General features: G+C 46.1%; 1 protein-coding gene across 2 annotated transcripts; it reads right to left on the minus strand.

Moving 5' to 3' along the window:
* Positions 1-1022: 1022 nt before the first annotated feature.
* On the minus strand, positions 1023-21226 carry LOC142802755 (uncharacterized). 2 transcript variants are annotated; one of them, XM_075887786.1, is made up of 7 exons: positions 21044-21226; positions 15934-15991; positions 15677-15768; positions 13894-13998; positions 12660-12710; positions 9904-9957; positions 1023-2141 (listed from the first exon to the last, which is right to left on the minus strand). In XM_075887786.1, the coding sequence occupies exons 1-7, from the start codon at positions 21083-21085 to the stop codon at positions 1305-1307; spliced, it is 1239 nt and encodes a 412-aa protein (XP_075743901.1). In that variant the 5' UTR covers positions 21086-21226; the 3' UTR covers positions 1023-1304. The 2 variants fall into 2 exon arrangements, with proteins under 2 accessions (XP_075743901.1, XP_075743900.1); XM_075887785.1 differs by lacking the exon at positions 21044-21226 and adding an exon at positions 16541-16612.
* Positions 21227-22052: the final 826 nt, after the last annotated feature.

Raw genomic sequence — 22052 nt, forward strand, 5'->3', positions numbered from 1 at the left:
TAGTTATCTTTTTTTCGCGAGGAAGTATTTTGTTTTCCCTTTTATCTCATTATCTCTCTCTCTCTCTCTCTCTCTCAGTACTCGCTGTCTCGCCCGCCAGTTATTGAATAGCACGCTGTAAGAAGGGCACACGCTTTCTGTGAGCGAATGAGATTGCACGCACGTCTCCAAAGATGGCCAGCGCGATGGATCTGACACGTCGTGCCATAGCACCTCCGCACGAGATGAGGAGCCGTCGCAAGAGCACGCGCGCACAGGCAACATTCGTATAAACCTATCGGGCACCAACCACCGAACTATCGGCAACTTTCACTTACTTCATATACGTTTCGACTCAAAAAGTCACGCGTTTGGCTGACTCTGCCGACATTACTCAGCGTTCGCCTGAACGAGTCTGGCAGCGCGACACGATGCACCCTCGGTGTCGTATAATTTAGAGCTACACCAAATTTGCAATAATGACATGAGAAATTGAGGAGCTATAGACCTTTTTCACTCAAGGCTTCCTTGACGCCGCCATAGTCCTCTCTAAGTTGTTGTTAGTGCACGTGACTCCCCCCGCCCCCCCCCCCCTTCCAAAAAAAAAAAAGATGCACTAACGGGGCTGTGACGTCGGCTTTTGTACTCTCGTGCAGCAGCCCAGGAAGGAAGAAATCCTCCTTTCCATAAAAAAAATTTGATTAGCATGTGAGGTTTAACGTCCCAAGACCACCATATGATTATGAAAGACGCCGTAGTGGAGGGTGGCTCCGGAAATTTCGACCACCTGGGGTTCTTTAACGTGCACCCAAATCTGAGCACACGGGCCTACAACATTTCCGCCTCCATCGGAAATGCAGCCGCCGCAGCCGGGGTTCGATCCCACGAGCTGCGGGTCAGCAGCCGAGTACCCTAGCTACTACATAGACCACCGCGGTGGGGCTCTCCGTAAAAGAAGGTCCATTACTCGTTAGTGTAACAGTTGCGCTACAATGAAACTGGAGGTCCAATACGCCGACTTTCGATTGTAAAAGCAGTGTACATTGGTCAGTCACCTTTGCTAACTTTATTAACGTATAAATGCCAGCGAAATAGTATACGTGCGTTCACAAGGCTCGAAAAACAAGTTTCGTAGAAAGAATTGATGCAAAAAAATCGTATACGCGAGCATTTACAGTGCGCCAATAAATACGTGACTCGCTATTGGGTGCTTCCAGCACCACGCAAAGCATTGTCCTTATTGAATGCAGCCATTACCAATTACATCATCGCCAGGCGAGCTGATGTATAGACGTATAGTTTGGCCTGCTCGGCACAGCCGTTCACTACGCATGTGCGTCACTTGGCCCAGGCGCATCAGTATGCGACCCCGATACAGGCGATGCATGGAAGTTCCGAGCGGGCGCCTTGCGACCATCCAGCTTTTCTCGAGCCACGACAGCCGAAGTATACACTGACTGGCCGGACGCATCTTCAGCCGCTTTGACCTCTGCACATGGATCATGAGCCATCGGTAGCAAAGTCCCAGAAGTTAGGGTCGGAGCCGACGACCGCGAGCCCGCTGCTACCTGACCTTCGCAAGGCATGGCCTCGACTTGGCTTGTCCTGGCTCGCGCATCGGGACTTGAACTCGCTCGGGTAAGAGGTGTGTCCTGAGTAGTCCATTTGTCCGAAGGAGACCCGATCGACGCAGGCCCATCAGCCGTACTCGCAATGCCTGCCGGACTCGGGGCTATCTCTGATTGGTCCACTACGGTCAGCTGGGGCTGGTCACCAGTGCAGCGTTGCACATGCCGGGAGGATTGAACTGCGCCGGGAGTTTCGCCGGGAGGATTGAACTGCGGCTGCGTGGGAGCTTGCTGCTGTCCTGGTGGGCGAGGTTGTTGAACCACGACGTAGCACGACTGCCCCGTCAATTCGTGCGTACTACTGGGAACACTCGACCAGCATGGAGTTGCCATCTGGAATTCACTCGTCGAAGGAGCCGGGAGAGGCGCCGGGCCCGCAGCCACAGCTGGAACAATGAGCCGATTTACAGGTTGGAACAAGTATCCGACCGCCGGCTCAATGGCGCGCTGTGAACCGTGAATACGTGCCTCCTCATTTGCCACCACCTGGTCGTAGTTCTGGTACATCTGGTAGAAAGCGTACAGGATGCCGCCCTGAAACCGAGTGATATGTACAGCAATCCTAATTGGCCCTACAAAAAAGCATGCACAAGCGCCACCGTGAGGAGAGCTTTTCATATATGATGCCTTGCCTTAAAAGATCCCTGCAACACTTTTCGAAGTAGCCATCAAGTAGCTTCAATAATAGAGTCGATTGCATCACGAATGAACTTCCGGAAAATTTGCGAATCCATCAAGTACGAAGGAAGTAACAGCGATTCGTCACGCGCTTCAAGTGGTTTCTCTCTCCTTTCGTACCAGTGAGCATGCAAACAGGTACGCAGAAGGAAGATTACCAGGGGGCCAGAAGATGCATGCGTTAGTGGGCGCGTCATGACCTTGAGCAGTTTTTTCCCCTCAAAGGGGTGGCGTACATTTAGTGTGATCGCGAGGAAGAGGGCGCGGGCAAGTGGTGGCACCTCGAAGCGGTTGCGGCAACTATGTAGTTCACGATGTTCAAATCGGTCAATGTAGACTTTGGGTTTATGACGTGGTCACAAAGGTTTATGACACCATTTGTCGAGACAAGATGGAACAATTTCTGGCAGACTTCAAAAATTATTTCGGAATTCCATGCTCTATGAAGTGCCGTAATGTTTGGCTTGCGCGTTCTCAGGAGATTCGACTACCGGTCAGCATCGTTTCCTGGCCATTTAAAATTGTTGCTGGCCCCCTTTAAAATTTTATAGTACTGATATTGGTAAGGAAGCTGCAGCACTGCACTGAAGTTCCTACCGAACTAAACTGCCACTAAACAACAAGCGGCAAATTTGACTAAAAACAACGCGTTGAGAGGTATTCGTGAAATGCTTTACATCTTTTGCCATTCCTTACAAGGATTTATGCTCTGAACAAATTTGTTCGCTTACGTGACAGCCGTTGTATGCAGCACCGTTAAATAGGCAGCATGAAAGGGCAACATATCGTTTTATTAAGATATGAATAATTAGCCTTGTGCTCAAAATCGTCTCAGAACGATAGTGTAATGTTAGCATGATATGGAGCGCAGTGACTGGCGTTGCAGGCATCACTGAAACAGCTATGTTCTCGTAAACACTTATATGAGCGGCAGGTACGAGTACACTCCACATTTGTAAAGGTGCAGCGCCAGCTGTTGTCTGCTCTCAGCTTAGGTGTTTGTTGCTTCACTAATAAAAATACTTGGAGTCTTGACAAATTGGCAGTTATATGTGTTAGCTGGTGTTATTACATTTTCTGAACACCCCGCTTTCACCTCTTCTACTAGCGTTAATCAGAATGTTGTCATTCAAAAAAGCGACAACATTTCTTGGGTGGTCCACTTAGGGCCCGTGAGGCTGTATGACACGGCCCCCGGCACAACTTAAAAACCCCTTCTTAATTCCTATTTGAAGGCCGACTTCACACGTAAGACCTCAAATGGGGTTTTCAATAGTATAACCTATGTTTGAAAATTACAACTTTGGGACATGCATGCTGAAAATAAGGATGATTCCTATACTGTTGTGACTTCCTTTATTCATACCTCGCAGCAGAGTAGCAGTCATCATCATTATTGAGCCTCCTCACGAGCTGACGCTTGGCCTCGTGGCAGCGCCGACTCACTCTTGTCTTTTTCTTTCTTCTTTAGTTTCATTAAAGCCTTTCATCTGGCAAGACGTTTTTTTGCTTGATGTGAGCAGCGCCGCAGCAGAAAGGCTCAGAGGTCCAACACATGGTGCCGAAACCCGGGACCTTTGACGACGCCAACATCATCGACGTTAGGAACCGCAACACCTCGGAAGACGGCGCCTGCGATCTTGGCGAGATACATCGACTGCGGGCGGCAGAATGGAACGACATCTTAGACGACGCCACAGCCTACGGTCCCAGCTGGATGTCCTGTTGTCCGAGGCGGAAGACCACTTGCGAGGAAATCAAGCCGTCACGGCAGCAGCAGTAAGTGTATTCCTCGACCGAATAAGCTCATTTTATGGTCAGATAGAGAAAGTGGATGAGGCAATTTTAAGGAGACGCCAGACGACCTGTTGGACAGCGAGACGTTAGATGCTTGAGAATACCGCGACAAGGTTGTTACTCTCACAGCGAATCTACGAGTCAAGCTGAATGAATGTCTGGCTCCTCCAGCCCCAATACTTACGAACGCTCACCCGTTACCATCTGGCAAAAGCAAGCTTCCCCAACTAAAACTTGTAAAATTTGATGGTATAGCCGCAGACTATGGCCGAGATTTTGGACGCAGTTTACATCAGCAGTCCACAACAACAGCGAGTTAAGCACAGCTGACAAGTTCAACTACTTGAACAGTATGGTTACCGTAGCGGCCGCGTCGGCCATATCGGGATTACAAGCTACCGAAGAGTGCTATAAAGACGCTATTGAAATTTTAAAGAAGCGTTTTGGAGATGTACAGATCATAGTGCACGACCATTTGCAAGGTTTTTTGGATCTAAAGCAGGTGTCGTCGTCAGCAGAAGTTCGTAAGCTGAGGCAACTTTACGACAAGGTACAGGTTCATATTCGAAGCCTCAAGGTGCTTGGCACAAACTCGACAACTTATGGCGCCATGCTTCGGGAAATCCTGCTAAGAGTTCTACCGACGGACATGGTGCTGCGTTTTCACGAGATGCACAAGGCATCCTCGTCGGCTGCATCCTCTTCGGATACGCAAGGCAATTCAAACCGTGTAACGGTTCCAGAAGATAACGATCTTCGAATGCTTCTGGAATTCTTCGAACTTCAACTCACTTGTCGGGAAGCTGTTGCTGAACAAGACGTAACAGAAACTCGTCGAGCCCCAGATAAGGGAGGACCAAAACACAGTCATCCACGTAACGTTTCCACGACAGCTGCTCTACAAAGCTCGATTGAAACAAAAAGTCCACAACAATGCCTGTTCTGCCGGTCTCAAAAGCATTCTGCCGAAGTCTGTGATACGAAGAATATCAACTTCTCAAACAAAAAGGAGATGCTCATCAAAGCTGGACGATGCTTTCGTTGCCTAAAGCAGGGCCATATGGTAAAAGTTGCAGAAGCAGATTAAAATACGGCAAGTGCGCAAGAAGGCACGCAACATCTGTTTGCCCATCCGACGACATCAAAAACGACAAGAAGGTGATATCTGCATCGGTTAATCTGGTGTTCAAGCAGGCAAGGTCAGTCGTAATGCTCCAGAGTCTGACAGCCGCCGTATCGGGCACCAAATCATCCGGTGGCTACCGAGTCCTTTTTGATGGCGGAAGTCAGCGAAGCTTCATTACAACCAAAGCTTATGGAAGACTTGGATGCGAACTAATAGAAGAGGAAACGTTAGCCATCGGTGTGTTCGGGGGTGATAACATACGGAAAACCATGAAGAAGGTACGTGTATCGATTCTCCCTGCGAACCAGAACCTTCCGATTTCAATAGAGGCGCTGGTGGTGGACATGATATGCACTGAATGCATTCTGGTACCAGAAGAAAACGTTATAAGAGAAATGGACAAGATGCACTTGGAGGCGCGAGCTCTCTCTTTACAAGGAGTAGAAGACAAACAGATTGCGGTCCTTATTGGATCAGATTATTATTGGGATATAGTAACGGGTACTGTGAAGCCTGTGTTCGATAACTTGAAAGCTGTCAAGACGAAACTGGGATGGACTGTGCAAGGACCATTGTCTACTGCAGCCGATGTTACACAGAGTGCCATTATTGAAGTCCTACGATCCACAGAGACCAAGCAAGATATCTCGAAACTTTTGACTCATTTCTGGGATATAGAAAGCACCGGTATCCAGGCCGAAAATGAAGAAACGACGTTCGCTGAATCGGTGCTGGCAAATTTTGAGAACAACATCAATAAGAAAAACAATCGATATGAAGTGGCGCTACCGTGGAAGGAAAGGGTTGATATGGGTGAAAACTACGCAGTTGCACTCAAATGCATGCACAGTTATGAAGAAGCTTAACAAAGACAGTGAGCTCTTAAAACAATATGAAGCAACTATTCGAATGTACCTCGAAGAGGGATATGCTGAAAAAGTACCTTCAAAAGAAGACCAACCGATTGGACCCCAGTATTATATGCCACACCGAGCCGTCATACGAGAGGACCGATCTACTACGAAGGTACGCATCGTGTTCGACGCTTCGTCTTACGAATCCGGGATGAATTGCTTAGATAGCAATGAATGCTGATGTTGAGAAGGCGTTCCTTCAAATTGGCCTGCAAGAACACGACAGAGATGCACTTCGCTTCTTGTGGTTCAAGACTTCACCTCAAATGGACAGCGCACTGCCGGAAACAGAAGTTTGGAGAATGACGAGAGTGCCCTTTGGAGCTACTTCAAGTCCTTTCCTTTTGACTGCAACCTTAAAGCACCACTTTACGTCCGAAGAAAATCGCTTTCCTTCGACAGCCCGGCTATTGCAAGGCTCCATATATATATGGATGATCCTCTTATTGGCGCTAACACCATTGAACAAGTTATTCAAATGCATAAAGAGATAATTGAAATCTTCAAAGATGCTTCAATGAACATTCGTAAATGGGCCAGCAACGACCCCGTTGTATCTGCCGTCTTCGTACAAGGAATCACTTCTTCCGAAAAATCACTTTGCTCACCTTCTGGACCTCTGAAAGTCCAGGGACTTTATTGGAACAAACAGACGGATACATTTTCGTTTAGGCCCCAGGATATTCTACAGTTTATGGAGGAGCATCGAATTACCAAACGCTTTGTGCTCCAAGCTGTTGCAAGAATCTACGACCCTTTGAGTTTTCTGTCACCCTTTATAGTAAGGGCGAAGATCTTCCTACAAGATCTCTGGAGGGAAAACCTCGGCTGGGATGACACCATGCCAATGAAGCTGTCAGCTGTCTGGAAAAAATGGAGCAAGGAGGTAGCCATGCTACATGAGATCAGTATTCCCAGGTTCCTCACAGCGGGTAGCGAAGGCGCTTATCAAAAGGCAGAACTGCACATCTTTTCCGACGCTAGTGAGTCAGCATACGGTGCTGTAGCCTACCTTCGTACCTTCGACTCAAGTGGTACCGTCCACACTATACTATTAATGGCAAAGACAAGAGTTGCACCGTTAAAGACGGTTACCTTGGTGAGGCTGGAATTGTCAGCTTTACTTGCAGCCCGCTTATACGCCTACATTATCAAGAACTGCGACCTAGGCATTGGTGAAGTAACATTTTGGTCAGATTCCCAGATTACCCTTTGCTGGATTTACAAGGACCCCGTTTCTTGGAAGGCATTCGTACGGAACAGGACGCAGGAGATCAGAAATTTGACAGAATATTCTCGATGGCAATTTTGTCCCGGAAAAGAAAACCCTTCAGATTTGCTCACTCGAGGCTTGACTGTACACAAACTGAGTAAATCACAGTTGTGGTGGTATGGACCCGGATGGCTTGCCGTGTCTCATACATTTTGGCCTGAATTCAGAGGAAACCTTGACCACGAAAACGGAAAACTCGAGGCAGCTGAGACGGCGCCAGAAATCAATATCCGCACTGTTAACACGAGAACAGCGATGCCAACGCTGATTGATAACGAACGATTCAGCAGCCTCACAAAACTTATAAGAGTAACGGCATGAGTTTTCCGTTATGTTAAAAAGATGAGGAAGGAAAGCGATAGGTTCAGGAGCTGTCTGCTGAAGAAATTCAACAGGCGGAGTGCTACTTGATTCGCGTAGAACAGAGAGCTCACTTTGGTAACGAAGCCAACTGCATCGTAAACGAGAATACGATTCCTTCCCAAAGTCGAGTTGGACAATTAATATTGTTCCTCGACAACAACGCGCTGCTTCGGGTACAAGGAAAAGTTCAGATTACGGACGACTCGTACGGTTCTTGCCATCCAATCCTCCTACCGAAAGACTGTCGCCTCGTTACTTTAATAATCAATCATGGTCACAAAAAAGTCTTCCACGAAGGAGTACAAGACACACTGACTCAAATAAGGGAACAATACTGGATTCCACAATTACGACAGCTGGTGAAAAAAAAACAATACGACGGTGTGTCAGCTGCCAACGCCTACAGTCTAAACCAGTTGAACAAGTTTCACCTTGTATGCCCCAGGATCGTTGTAAACAAACGCTTCCGTTTCTTGTAAGTGGAGTAGATTTTGCGGGTCCACTTTACATAAAAGGGCATCTTCACCAGCACTCTTGCATCGCTCTTTTTACTTGTGCTGTAACAAGAGCTGTTCACTTGGAACTTGTTTCAGATTTGACGACGGTGGCTTTCCTTTGTGCACTTCGGAGATTCATATCATGTCGAGGCCTTTGTAACACAATGTACAGCGACAATGCCCAAATCTTCGTCAAAACGCCCAAAGATCTAGAGAAGCTCTGGCGAACAATTCGGCATCCCGATGTACTTGCATATTTCTCTTCCTCGAAGATTCAATGGAAATTCATTTGCCCGAGTGCTCCTTGGTTGGGCGGATTTCACGAGAGACTCGTACGTTCTGTGAAGACCTGATTGAAGAAAATGCTTGGTCGACGTTTGGTAAATCAGACAGAGTTGGTCACTTTACTAACGGAAGTGGAAGCAGTAATAAATTCTCGACCTTTAACATATGTGTACAATGATGTAGATGAGCCCTGCCCCCTATCTCCAGCAGATTTTCTCCTTGGAAGAAGACTGGCAACGCTACCACCTTACGACCTCAAAATCAAAACCGAGTCGACCAACGATCAACTGGAGAAACTTTGGAGCAAGAGAGAAGAGGATCTGCAAACTTTCTGGTCTCGTTGGTTAAAGGAGTACCTCTATGAACTCGGGAATTACACATTCAACCAAGAAAAAAGAAATCACATATTGAAGGAAGGCAATGTAGTTCTACTCGGAGAAAAACATTGTCCCAGGCAACTGTGGACCTTGGTTCGCATAGAAGAACTGATTGGTGGACGTGACGGCATCGTGAAGACTTGCTTTCTACGCTTGCCCGACGGCACTGTTGTGAAGCGTCCTGTGCAGCTACTGTACTTATTGGAAGCCACCTAGCGTCATCTGTCGGCGCGGAAGACTGTTGTGACTTCCTTTATTCATCCCTCGCAGCATAGTAGCAGTCATCATCATTAATAAGCCTCCTCACGAGCTGACGCTTGGCCTCGTGGCAGCGCCGGCTCACCCTTGTCTTTTTCTTTCTTCTTTGGTTCCATTAAAGCATTTCACCGGGCAAGACGCGTTTTTGCTTGATGTGAGCCGCGCCGCAGCAGAAAGGCTCGGAGGTCCAACACATACCAATTTCGTACAGTATATTCTTAAGACAACTTTTTTTTTCTCTTTGTCTCCTTTCCCTCCCCCTCGGTCTGACAAGCGGCTCCACTGTGTTAGATTAATGAAGAGTAGTCCTTCGCCTGACAACGTTGCCGACTCCTTTTATAAATCATATTGATCCATAAAAAAATTAAGCGTGTTAAACATGAAAAAGTGCTTGACGTTATAAAAATGTGCGGACGTTATGTTTCCCGGCCGTCTATCTTATACTGAGTTGGATAATCTAATTTTGAAGCCGAATAATGCACGCCTCTCATGTACGCCATCTTGCATGCACAAACTGCGCATGCGCTTAGAACAATGACAGTGCTACGGTGGTAGCATCAACGGCAAAGGCGGGGGCGTGTATTAAATCGACATGGCCTCGTGACAACATGTCATGAGCAGGCTGTGGTAAAGAAGCTTGCGTAACTTTACAGCTTTCGTGACCGTAAACCAATACGAGAAATAGTTTCCCGGTCTTCAAACAAGTACAACACTCGCTGAATTCTTACCTTTACAAGAAACACTGCCGTGCTGATCAATACGGAGGCAAAAAGTATCGTATGCTGAAAGTAGAAGAACGGAGAAAACAAACGTGAAATTTAATGAAAAGGACCGTATACGCACAACACTACAGCTTGCGCACAGCAGAGATATTGCGTTAAATATGAAGTAATAACCTATGCTCGACACAAAATTACTAAAGCTGTCTGCGGTGCTCAAATCGGCAACATTAAGTTTTTTCACTTTGTGCGTGTGTTTGTTTAACACACGCACACACACAGAAGCTAGCACGCAAGTTATGATTCTACGAGCTAATCAGAAATGGAACAAAACTTGCGCCTATGAAACTATATCATAAAATAAGAGAATGGTGCTATCAATGCACCTCTGCCTTCTCATTACCTTGCACAACCTTGCAATGCATCTCCGCCGTCTCAGAATTTTTTAAGTGTGAATACACTTTATAAGCGACCCCAAACCATCCACCGCCGTCGGCGGCGTCCGCACTTTATCATATGGTGTAGTAGCCTAACTTCGACGAGACACAAGAACAAGAATAAACACGACACTCGCTACACTCGCAACTAACTTTGTTTCAGAAGCAGCACCTCGTATATATAAGCCTAATTCCTATAGCGACACAGAAAAGAACTACGAACATTGAATAATTGCCAAGAAACCATTCGCGCACACTCAAGTGACAGTGCTCGACAGATAAGCTGACACCTTTAGATGATATAACAAATGACAACACTGGGTATCATTAAAAGCATTGGCGTGAATTTAGCGTGCCTGAAGCAGAATTTAAATAGTATAACGAAAAAGTATCCATGCAAATACGAACTTCAAGCGATGATGTACGGCAGTAATGTGTAGACACTTTTAGATGGAACGAGAAATAACAACACAGTATTATAAAACCAAGAACTTTTGGCGAGAATTTACGCGCGCCTGAATCAGAAGAGAAACAACACGAAGGAAAATGTGACACATGCAAACACTAACTTCAATTATAGTGCTTCGAGGTCTCGGTTACTTAAAGAAACGGATGACTGACTAATGCAGCTATCTTTTTTTTTATTAATGTGGAAGGCTTCGACAATTTCTCTGGTTAGCTGGTTCCCATGACGTAAGACTAGGGTTGTATCACCGAAAAGTGGCGAGCAGCCACACTGATAACAGTGTGCATTTATGCGAAAATGAATATTAGTTGCCAATGATCGTTTATGTTCTAAAAGTTGGGTGATCAAACAACGTTACGTCTGACCGATGTATATCTTTCCACATGATGGCGACGTATGTATTTGCACAATGGCAAGTAATGAAAACAGAAGAAAGATAATGTAAGTTACTTGTGCGCACAAGATTGCCCGTAACCTAAAAAACGTAGGTTTTTTACACCTGGATCAAGAGCAGGAGGTAGAACGACGTAAGTAGAAGTCACGGTAGGGGCAGGTGGCGAAGACGACGGTTGTTCAACCTGTGACATGGTTGGACCTAAGATGATGTGGCCGTTGCGGAGCTTCGTGATGAAGAAGGGGAAGTACCCAGCACGTCCATCACAAAGGGTTTACGTAAAAATGACACGAGGCGTGTCTATTTAAAATCTATATTCAAACTGATGCGTATGGCGTCGACTAAGATGGAAGACAGCACGCACAACCGACAGACCACTTCCTCGTTGTCGTCTTCTGACCGCTGATACGTCAGCTACGTAGCAATATATATGATCTAGAAGTATTTTTTTTTCGGCACGAAATAAGCTTAATAAAATATGTTCCAAACTAGACCGTAAAGCCTCCATAGCGGCAAAAGATATCGCCAGTGGTTGTACACTTAACCACACAACAAATTTTGTTATATGTATCTTAGCGGTTGTATATTGATTGCCGCTACCATGTGGAATACATATTACATTGACCAGACGGAACGTTGTTAAAACACCCGGCTTTTAGAACATATACGATCATTGGCAACTAATATTCATTCTCACATAAATGTACACTTTTATCAGTGTGGCTGCTCGCCACTGTTTGTTGATACAACCGTAGTCTTCCGTCATGGGAACCAGTTAACCAGAGAAATTGTCGAAACCTTCCACATTAAGAAAAGATAGCTCCATTAGTCAGTCCTCAGTTTCGTTAAGTAACCGAGAAGTCAGCTTCCTCGAAGGACTATAATTGAAGTTAGTGTTTGCATGTGTCACGTTGTCCTTCGTGTTGTTTCAATTCTGCTTCAGGCACCTTAAATTCACGCCAATGCTCTTGATGATACCCAGCACTGTCATTTGTTGTATCATCTAAAGGTGTTTAGGCTTATCTGTTGTGCACTATCACTTGAGTGTGCCCAAATGACTTTTTTGGCAATGATTCAATGTTCGGAGTTCTTTTCTGTGTCGATAGGGGTTCGGGTTATATATATGAAGTGCTGCTTCGGAAATAACACTAGTTGCAAGTGTCGTGTTTCTTCTTGTCCTTGTGTCCCACCAAATTTACGATACTACACCATATGTTAAAATAATATCTCACCAACTAGCCCAGCTCTCAACCATACTGAATCTTTTTCACGCACGCCGAACATATATTTCGCACAGCTCTGTTAAAAAGAGGTGATGAATTTTGTCAGAGCCAGTGTCTTTGCCACTTACGTCTACTTCTTCTCTTTCTCCTTCAAGTTAACTGGCCTGTCAATATTTGTTTGTTCACTGATTTGTTCGCTAAATCGACAAATTATACCGGGTGATGGCGTATTTTGTTTCACTTACTCGAGCCGACTCTTCATCCATGTCTTGTAAGTGCTCTTCTTCAAGTTTTATCTAAACAGAGGCAAGAAGAATAAAACAATCATCTTCTGCACATAAACTTGGCATTCCAGTGAAAACTGCGTGATTTGTGATAGCCCACAGGCAATATGGATGGACTGTACATTGGAAGTGAGAAAAGCTTGTACTCCATTTGTCACAAACAGTTCCGCTAATCTATACCACGGATTCGGCTTCACTTGATCAAAGACGGGCTACGGAAGAGCGATTTTAGGCTATTTTTACTTCGAATGACTGACGCGAAGCGTACCTTTTGTTGCAGGGCATACAGTTGGTCAGGTGAAGAAGTACGAGCTCCGCTCACCCGAATGCCTCTTTAAAGGCGGGTTGTACATACACAGACTTCTAATTTAGAGGCGCTACTACATTCACTAATGTCGTCCGGGCAGCTACTCCGCGGAGCAAGATAACTCTTTCCCGATATTATTTCACACATTTCAAGTAAACACGCGTATCGTGAGTAGGAAAGCCGTCGCGATTAACGATGCTACACGCGGAAGCGCTATACGAGCTGCCGGCGCGTCACATATTCCAAGGAACAATCCCGACAGCTCCTCCTTTCCGGGCCTTTCGTGCCACCGCGTGACGCACCGAACCAGTATCTCTGACGCGCCGATCCAAATACGCTGTGATTGGTCGAGCGAGATCCCGCGACTTCCCGTCAGCCTGAAAGCAGCTGTCCGCGTTAACGTTACTAGAATAGGCTTGGTCCGCGCTGCTTCTTGTTCGTCGTGTTGCCCGCGTGCGCGCGCGGCCGCTCACGTTGTCTGACACAGCGCGTCCCCGTATGTGTACACAGTGTTGGCGACCCTTTGAAGGCGTGCGCGCAACGCAGGGTCCATACCAAGGTTCATACCGGCACGATTCTTATGGGCACGGCAGCCGCGGTTCGCCAACAAGGACACACCTACAACGAAACTACTGCGTACTAAAGCAACTTATGGAGTCACGGCAATCTGAAGTAGATGGTGTTAGTAGACGGAAATAGACACAACATAGCCCCGAAACCGTGCCGTGTATTAGCTCTGTTATTCAACCGTGACACACTTTGTATCATGAGCATCCTATAACAAAAAAAACTTCCTTGTGCGTCATAATGCAATGAAATGTTATTTGCATGTGACACTAAGATTCGCAAAGGAAGTGTCCCTATTTAAAAGAACAAGCGTCCTCTTACATGTTTGCTGTTGAAGCTACTGAGGAATAAATCGGTGACGTAGTAGGCGCCGGTCGTAAATGTGTTCCAGATGAGGAAGAGTCGAAACTTCACCTTTGCCTCGCTCTGTATTTGTTGCAATGGCAGAGGCAGCGGAACACATCAGTCACAGAGAAGTGCCATCTTTAGGTCAAATGCAACTCGGTTAAATGCAACTTGATGGAAGTGACGCCAGGCGACAGTGATATTACATAGAGAGATGGTTCGAAAGTTCAACAATGTATAAGTGAAAAAGTAAGAAAAAAAAAGCTAAATGCACTAACTGTGATAGGACTAGTTAATACACACTTACGCGGAGCTATATTGAAGCAAAAATAAGGCCGGCGAAGTGCAAAGACCTGGTTCTATAGGGGCGCAATGTGCACGACACGGTCACTTCCTATGGTTTTTGACTTCGTCTTCTGTTGTCCTGTTCTATTTAGACAGTAACCAACTCCCCTAGGAGAAGAAGTCATATGACCTCATCCTGGCTTGTGTGCGCATATTAAAACACAAACATAAAGCCCACACAAACAGCTGCACAGCTATAACCTGTATGTGTTCAGCTTGTACGCAAGTACAACTGCAGTACATTAATGTCACGTATAGCTCGTCGAATGCAGACGTTTTGTTATAAAGATGTCCCATTGCCAATTCCACAGAAGCCAAGGTGTTCACGTGCGACAGTTTAATAAAAACTCGCCTTACACACAGGTTGGATGTAAAACATACTTCACGCTACCCACCAGCGTTCCTGAAGACCCATGACGCGCCGAGCAATGCTATACCAGTGTAGCTTATAGTGCAATAACTCTTAGCAATCGGAATTCAATCCAAAAAAGTTATACCCCTGCCTATTGCACCTTATGTAATTGCCCTACTTAGGGCTTTTGAAGACAGCAGTGGTCGAAGCGACACTTTGCTTTTCGCAGCCAATTATGGAGCAGAAAAAAATGCTGTAGCTTAGAGCTGCTATTGGTGTTTTCGGAGCAGGTGCATGTTCTTAACAGCTCCTGAAGTCTGAAACATCACTTAAGCATCTAATAAATACTTCTATTTATTATTAAACATGTCATATGCTAGTATGCAGCAAGTATACAAGCAGTGTAGTTGGCGTATATCATGTTAGGGGGGGGGGGGGGTCAACAGAGTCCGGACATTTCTGCAGTGTTCATACAGGGGACACTCCTGCGCCTGCTTTAGCACGCGTTATAATTGAGTTAATAGTTAAGTATAGCGCGATCAACTTCTAAAAAGGCGTTTTATTTTTTACTGCGTATATATACCTGTGTCAAATGCCCCTCAGCTGTGTGAACTATGGAAATTGAAAAAAAAAAAAAAGACTGAAAAGAACGGACCGAAATTCCTCAAGCTCGGACCCCATGCTCGTTTTTTTGTTTTAATTGAAAGCATAATTTCCCATATAAATAACAATACAACCCACATTGAAAATATTATTGAACACCCTGGCCTAATATATGTCACCCCTTGAGATTTTTCTGGATTTATGGCACTGAGTAGCACACTAGGATGATACTGTATACAGCTTGCTTTCGGTTTCGCTTAGGCTCACGAGATGGTACCATTGTTCAACTTCATTCTTCTTAGTTTACCAAGACTCTTTCGGAGCAGGTTTGTAGCAGTTACTAACAAGTATTGCACTTTGGCGCAGCATGGAGCAGCGTTTCTCTTTTGGATCAGTTGGGAGCAATTGAAGCAGCACTTCCATCACTGCGATAGAGTGAATGAATGAGGGCTGACGTACCGGTTTTCTCAACGCTCGGATCATCCAAACGTCGCTCACTAGATTGAGAACGGATCCGAGACCGTAGATGATGTCGAAGATGATTCCTTCCTCTGCATCAAAAGAGAAGCACCCAAGGAAATCCAGACCACGACGCACTGATAAATTGACTGAAGTGGCTCAAGTAGTATAACCAAACACATGCTGAAACGCAAAGCTATGGAAATGTAGAGTGGAAAACAATTCTTAACAATTCAAACTTCTTAATAATTACTAACTGTGAGTTTTGCTGTGGGCACCCATGGCACTTGACCCAGCGAAGAAAAAGTTGCTCGCCTGCGGAAAAAAAAGAAGAAAACGACAGGAACGCCTACATACATGTCCACTCTCGAAATGACATTGGCAGAAACACATAAAAAACAGTTTTTTTCAATAAGTTTACTTATTTACCCGACATATGAGTTACTGATCGATTTTATACAATGGACGTTTTAGGCAAGCCATAGTCCGTTGCTAGCTGAATTTTGTATTTGAAGTTATTTTTTTCGTGAATGGAAGACGGCCTAAACCGATTGGTCCACGCTCGCACGAAACATGGGGTCGTCCATTTTTTGAAAGACGATTATGAAAGATAGTAAGCTTAAGTACATCCGGTGCAGTATCGCCGCGAGTGCTACATTAATTTTTTTTTCTTTAACATATTCACGACATGCACTCTACTTGGTTCAGAGCGCTGACCCCCCACCCCCCCACCCCCCCTTCGCCACATTAAAAAAAAAACTAGACAAGAAAGATTAATGCCTCTGGAGACACAAGTATAGCTCCAGGGAGTAAGCAGGATGCTTCAGAAGTTAGCGAGCGCTCATTATAGACTCGCGTACTTACGGTGCAGAGGTACAGAATAAAGTAAAGAAACCGGAAGTCCTGCATCTCGAAAGATGAAACGCAGAACCGAGCGGCACGCCTAAACTCTGAATATGACGTTGATGATGACGACGACGACGACGATGATGATGATGATGATGATGATGTCTCCACTATGGCTCTTACCCACTCTGGGGGATTCACCGAGAATTGATGATGTGAAATTTTAGGCCTTTCTAGTGATAGATAATTTTAAACAAAAGAGAATAGAGCATTGCTTGTTTGTTTTCCTACAATATAATGCACGTACCCACTTTGGGGGATTGGCCGAGAATTCGACGTTTAGAGAGCTACACTTCCGTTGCTTCTTACTACCGCATGCTCCATTTGCACATGCCATGTAAGATATCTTGTGGCTGGCATGTGTGCAATGTAAACCAGTAATTTGAATGGTTCGTAACCTTGGGACATTTTTTCCTGCTTATTTACCTGCACCGTACTCTCCACCACCGATCAAAATTGCTTGAATGAAAACACCACCATCCAAGCACTCCTTACAGATGGTTAACCAGCGATGCTGAAATATGCGGCCCTGGTGTTAGTCACTGGTTTGATGGCGATCGTTCATGAAAGTGTTTGTAAATTATCGGTTACGTCTATCCAGAAATCTTAGTTGGTGGTTGCCGGCAATGTGTTCCCCTGACTTCCAGGGGACCGTTGGTTGGTAGTGGGACTTGCTGAATTTTCGTGGCACATGCGCACTAGAGAGAAAGAGAGAAATGAAGAGGAAAAGCAGGGAGGTTGCAAAGAACGGATGAATGGGAGTTCTCAGCAAAGGCCAACAACGACCACCAAACGCGTCGCAAGGTCAGGAAAATCAGGCCACGACAACGACAGCGTTCATTACAGGGCTGAATCAAACGTATTCCTTGAATTCACATAGTGACACTAATTATGGTTTCTGCATACTGCCGCTTTCAAAGGGGGAGCAACGGATTTCCATTTATTATCGTTAAGCTAGGTTCACCATATGTTAGAAGTTGTCTAGCATTTAACGCGCCTCTCAGAGATCGCTCACACTTCTCTTTGAAACAATTATCTCCAGTGTATAGTGAGCGATGCTTTTAACGAACCTCACTCTATCGATTTATTCCTAGCGCTACCAACTCTTCAATGAAGGAAGTGGGAACTGGTGGGGGAGGGGGGCGACATTATTATTGGTAGTCAGCCAATTGAGTTTTCTTTATTGCAGTATCTTCGAGCAAAAAAAAATCGTTTTTTTTTTTTACTGTAGCGGTGTAGCCCATGTGGTTTAAGGGCTAAGGAACTCGGCTGCAGTACCCGCAGGTCGCGGAATCAAATCCCGGTCGCGGCGGCCGTATTTTCGATGGAAGCGGATACGCTTGAAGCCTGTCTGCTTAGATTTAGGTGCACGTTAAATAAACCCACGTGATTGAAATTTTCGTCGCCCTCCCCTACAGCGTCTCTCGTAATCATAAGGTTGTTTAGGGCCGTTAAACCCCGACAATTATTATTGTCGTTGCGGCATTTTCATAAGGAATACTTCAGCTGGTCACGTGCTGCTCGCAGCCATTCTGACAATTCCTCTTGCCGGAACATACTTTTTAAAAATCTGTCACACTGCACACGGAAGTTCAGCTAAAGTGGCCAAAGCCAATCGCATCCACAGCCATAGCCGCCGCAGAATTGCTCGTGCGTGCGATTCGTGCGAACTTCGTGTCTTGCGTGACGTGCGTTGTTATAGGCGCGCATTGCATCAGATTAAAGTTTCTAACTGGACGAACCGGAAAAATCCGGGACGGGTAGCTGTCTCGACAGACGCAGCGCGGGAAACGGTACGTAAAGTTGGGACAAACCTGCAAAATCTGCGAGAGTTGGCAACCCTGTCTATTACCCGCTTTTTTTTTTTTTAAGACGATGTCTCGCACGCGCCGACGCCTTCATCGTCCCACAATCACATACTCCAACTTTGTTTCTATATAATGACGCATCAAGTTATCAAAATGACCGCAGCAGAACAGACCTTCCTTGCCATCTAGATGCCAGGTCCCAGGGGTTACATCCTTACGAGACACACATACTCAGTCATGTTCCGTACTACGCCGAAGAATTCCCATTCAGAGATATGAAAATTCCCAATTTGGGCAATTTTTTCCAGCAAGCATGGACGAAACGCCCAGCATATTTCTCGGCACAACAGCGCTAATTTTCGCCCCAATCTACGCACACACACACCATAATACACGTGTCCAACGTACTGGACTTTTGAAACTACGACATTTGCCTATACGCTGCAGCACAACAAAATCATGACTTTGTTAATTCATATACAGTTAGAACACTGCGCAATGTGGGCTTCAAGTCTAACACTAGTGAACTAGATATCGCTCCACGTAAACATCATAAACAAATCTCAAAGGCCATATTTGCGTGGTGCAGGTGCTAGAACCGATTACAGTAGTTGAGGAAGCATTGTGACCGCTAATTATCGCTCATACCAGGAGAAATCAACCAATCCTGATGTTCCCTGCAATATCACGAAGATTCCCTTTTCTTTTCCTTTGGCTCAAAATGACAGGTGAAAATTCCACGAAAAAGAGAAAATTCCCTGCACGGAACATCATTGCACGCACTCAGTGCGTGTAATGATGTTCCGTGCTGGAACACATTCCTGAGAGGGCTGGAGGACATTCCTGAGGAATGTCCTCCAGCCTTCTCCTCGCTATGCAAAGTTAAAACACCCCTCAACGTTCGCCTCAACGTCCATCCCTCCCTACCTTAGGTGCGGAGTTGTTGAAGCTCTTCGTTGCGCCGACTAGTGCTAACATTAGTCATCATCATCTGCCGGCACGCACATCGCTTCGTCCTCTCCAACGTGTGCTTCGCTTCCATAACCCGTGCGCCGATTTGCCGGCGTGAAATACAACAAATGGGTGACCGTGTTACGTGAGTAAAAGATCACGTAACACCTAGTCACGGGACTAAAATAACGTAGCATCCCGTAACACCTAGTCACGCGACTTTATTCACGTGACCCGTCACGTGACTGAAAATCCCGTAACATCAAGTAACAACTCACGTGGCTAAAATAACGTCGTTGAACCACTCACATGACAAAGTCATGTAACATCTTGTCACGTTACTAATATCGCGTAACACTCAGTGACTATAGACTATATGTAGTCACGTGACTGAAATCCCGCAACAGCTCGTCACGTGGCACGTTCCCGCCGTAAACCACGTAATCGCTAGTGCCGGGATTAAAATCACGTAACAGATCGCAATAGCAAGTCACGTGACCTGTTCCTACAGAATCGCTTTACGTGACTAAGCAGCAGCTCGCAAAGCTAGCCACAATACTGAAATCACGCAACACCACGTTACCACTAGCCACGTGACTAAGGATCATTTAACATATCGCTAAAACTGTTCACGTGATATGTTCAGGCCAAAGAACACGCGTGACAGCAAGGTACTCGCAAAAATTTGGCATCTCTAGCAGAAGCTTGGCGTTACTAGTGAAACTTATAAGTATAGGTCGAACTTCGCTGATTCGTTCAAGATTACCTCTGCTATGGTTCCAGCCTCGCGCCATTAATGCAAGGATACACTGTAGCCCAAACGTTTACTATGCGGTTATAAGTACTTTATACTGATGCTCAGCTTTTCTTAAGTGACGACCATGCGTTATGGTAACTTGTTGCACTAAATCCACGATAATCACTTCTGCCGACCGTATACGATATGGTTACTTGCTGCAGCCACTGCACTGTCCCGCTTGCTTTAGACAGCAAGAAGACGCTGCCGTGTATGCCTACATAAGGCCTACATAAGACCTGCTCGGTTTTTATGGGCCGTAACGCCTTACGTTACGGACGTGGTGTTTCTATCTGCACAAAACAACAGTGTTAACATATTATAAGCAATGGGCATCGGCTATACTCTCTCATTCACCGTCACGCCAGAAACTGAGCGACGATGGACCAGCGACACACTAGCGCGAGTCACGAATTATAGTCCTCCAATAATCAGCAGACTAATTCATAGGCGTTCATAAATAATAATTTTTGTAATTGGTCCATAGCCTTCCGTAATTACACGCCCGAACACATTAACATTAACATTAACGAACACTTGCATTTCGTGAGAAGGCAAGCTCTGAATGCCTTAATGTCTATATAGAATGTCTTGCAAGCAGATGTGGAAAGTACGATACACGGGTAATTTATTGCGCGCCAATGAAAAAGTATCTCGCCAACGGGTGCTCATGGAACTGCGCAATCCATTGAAACAGTTCCACGGCGGTCACAAACGCCGGCGTCACCTGATGAGCAGTTTGCTTGGGCAGCACGGTTAGAATGAGCCCGGGCTACTCAGAGCCATCATCGGATGGCGACCTTGATTCAGATGACATCTTTGACTTTGGAGAAGTATGGTGCTGCTTGTGATGGTGAACGCGTTCCTTTTCGGGAGCCACAACCTCCGAAGCATGCACGGACTCACCGGGTTTGGCCTCGGTAGTTGCAACTTCGGTCTGCGAACCATGAACCTTCTGTGGCGACTCCCGTGACGTTGGGGTAGCTTCCTTGGCCTGCGAGTCGTGTTCTGGACTCACTCGCGGAAGATGAGCGTCCGCCGCTGTCATATGATCTGGCGAAACTTTGGTGGACGCAGACTCGGCCGTGGTGGCTTGGACAGTCGAACTCGGAGATACAACTGGTTGACCCGCCATAAGCTGGGGCTGGACTCCGGGATAGTAAGGGATGTACACGATTCCCCCGGACGAGAAAAACATTTGCTGATTGGGATCCGCGGCTTGCTGCTGTCCTGGCGGGCAGGGTGCTTGAACCATTACGTAGTACGGCTGCCCCGGTGCTTGAGGCATTCCAGGCCCATGCGGCATTCCTGGCCCTTGAGACATGCCTGGCCCTTGAGACATTCCTTGAGGCATCCCTGACCAACCAGGAGCGGTAGTGGTGGGAACCACCTGCCAGCCCGGAGGCACCATTTGTGGTCCGCCCATCGGATGAGCCACAGGAGCCGTACCTCCCACGGCGGGAACCCCGACTGGGTGTCCCTGTTGGAACATGTATCCAGTGACCACCGGTGCATTGACGGTTGTGCATTGCTGGTCACCGCGAATTCGTGCCTCCTCGACGGCCACCACCTGATCGTAGTTTTGGTACATCTGGTAGAAGGCATACAGAATACCACCCTGAAATGAAGGGATGACATACCTTAGTTCTTACAAGCGGTTTTCATGCCAAACGTACTTATGCACAGTCATCTTCAAACGCTTAGAGACCACAAGGCACAAAGCCGAATATTTGCGCTACTTCGGCTGGCAGCCGTGGATCTAGATATCAAACGTGTTACATAAGATGATATGCAGTTCAGAAAAATACAATAAAAAGATTGGTGAAGAATTCAAAGTTTTCTCATAAGTATTGCCTTCTAAGGTATTGGCGCGCGGACTGTACAAGTTAATTTGAACACCTGGTAAAGAGCAACT

This window comes from Rhipicephalus microplus, chromosome 3 (genome assembly GCF_043290135.1).
Source record: "Rhipicephalus microplus isolate Deutch F79 chromosome 3, USDA_Rmic, whole genome shotgun sequence".
Taxonomy (NCBI): domain Eukaryota; kingdom Metazoa; phylum Arthropoda; class Arachnida; order Ixodida; family Ixodidae; genus Rhipicephalus; species Rhipicephalus microplus.

Bases quoted from the DNA above. Each gene is read 5' to 3' on its own strand.
- LOC142802755 (XM_075887785.1), bottom strand. From the start codon at position 16,585: ATGCAGGACTTCCGGTTTCTTTACTTTATTCTGTACCTCTGCACC. The intron at 13,999-15,676 runs GTACGTCAGCCC...CAACAAATACAG, and splicing joins TCCGAGCGTTGAGAAAACCG to AGCGAGGCAAAGGTGAAGTT. The intron at 2,142-9,903 runs GTAAGAATTCAG...ACTCGGTTTCAG, and splicing joins CGGCAGTGTTTCTTGTAAAG to GGCGGCATCCTGTACGCTTT.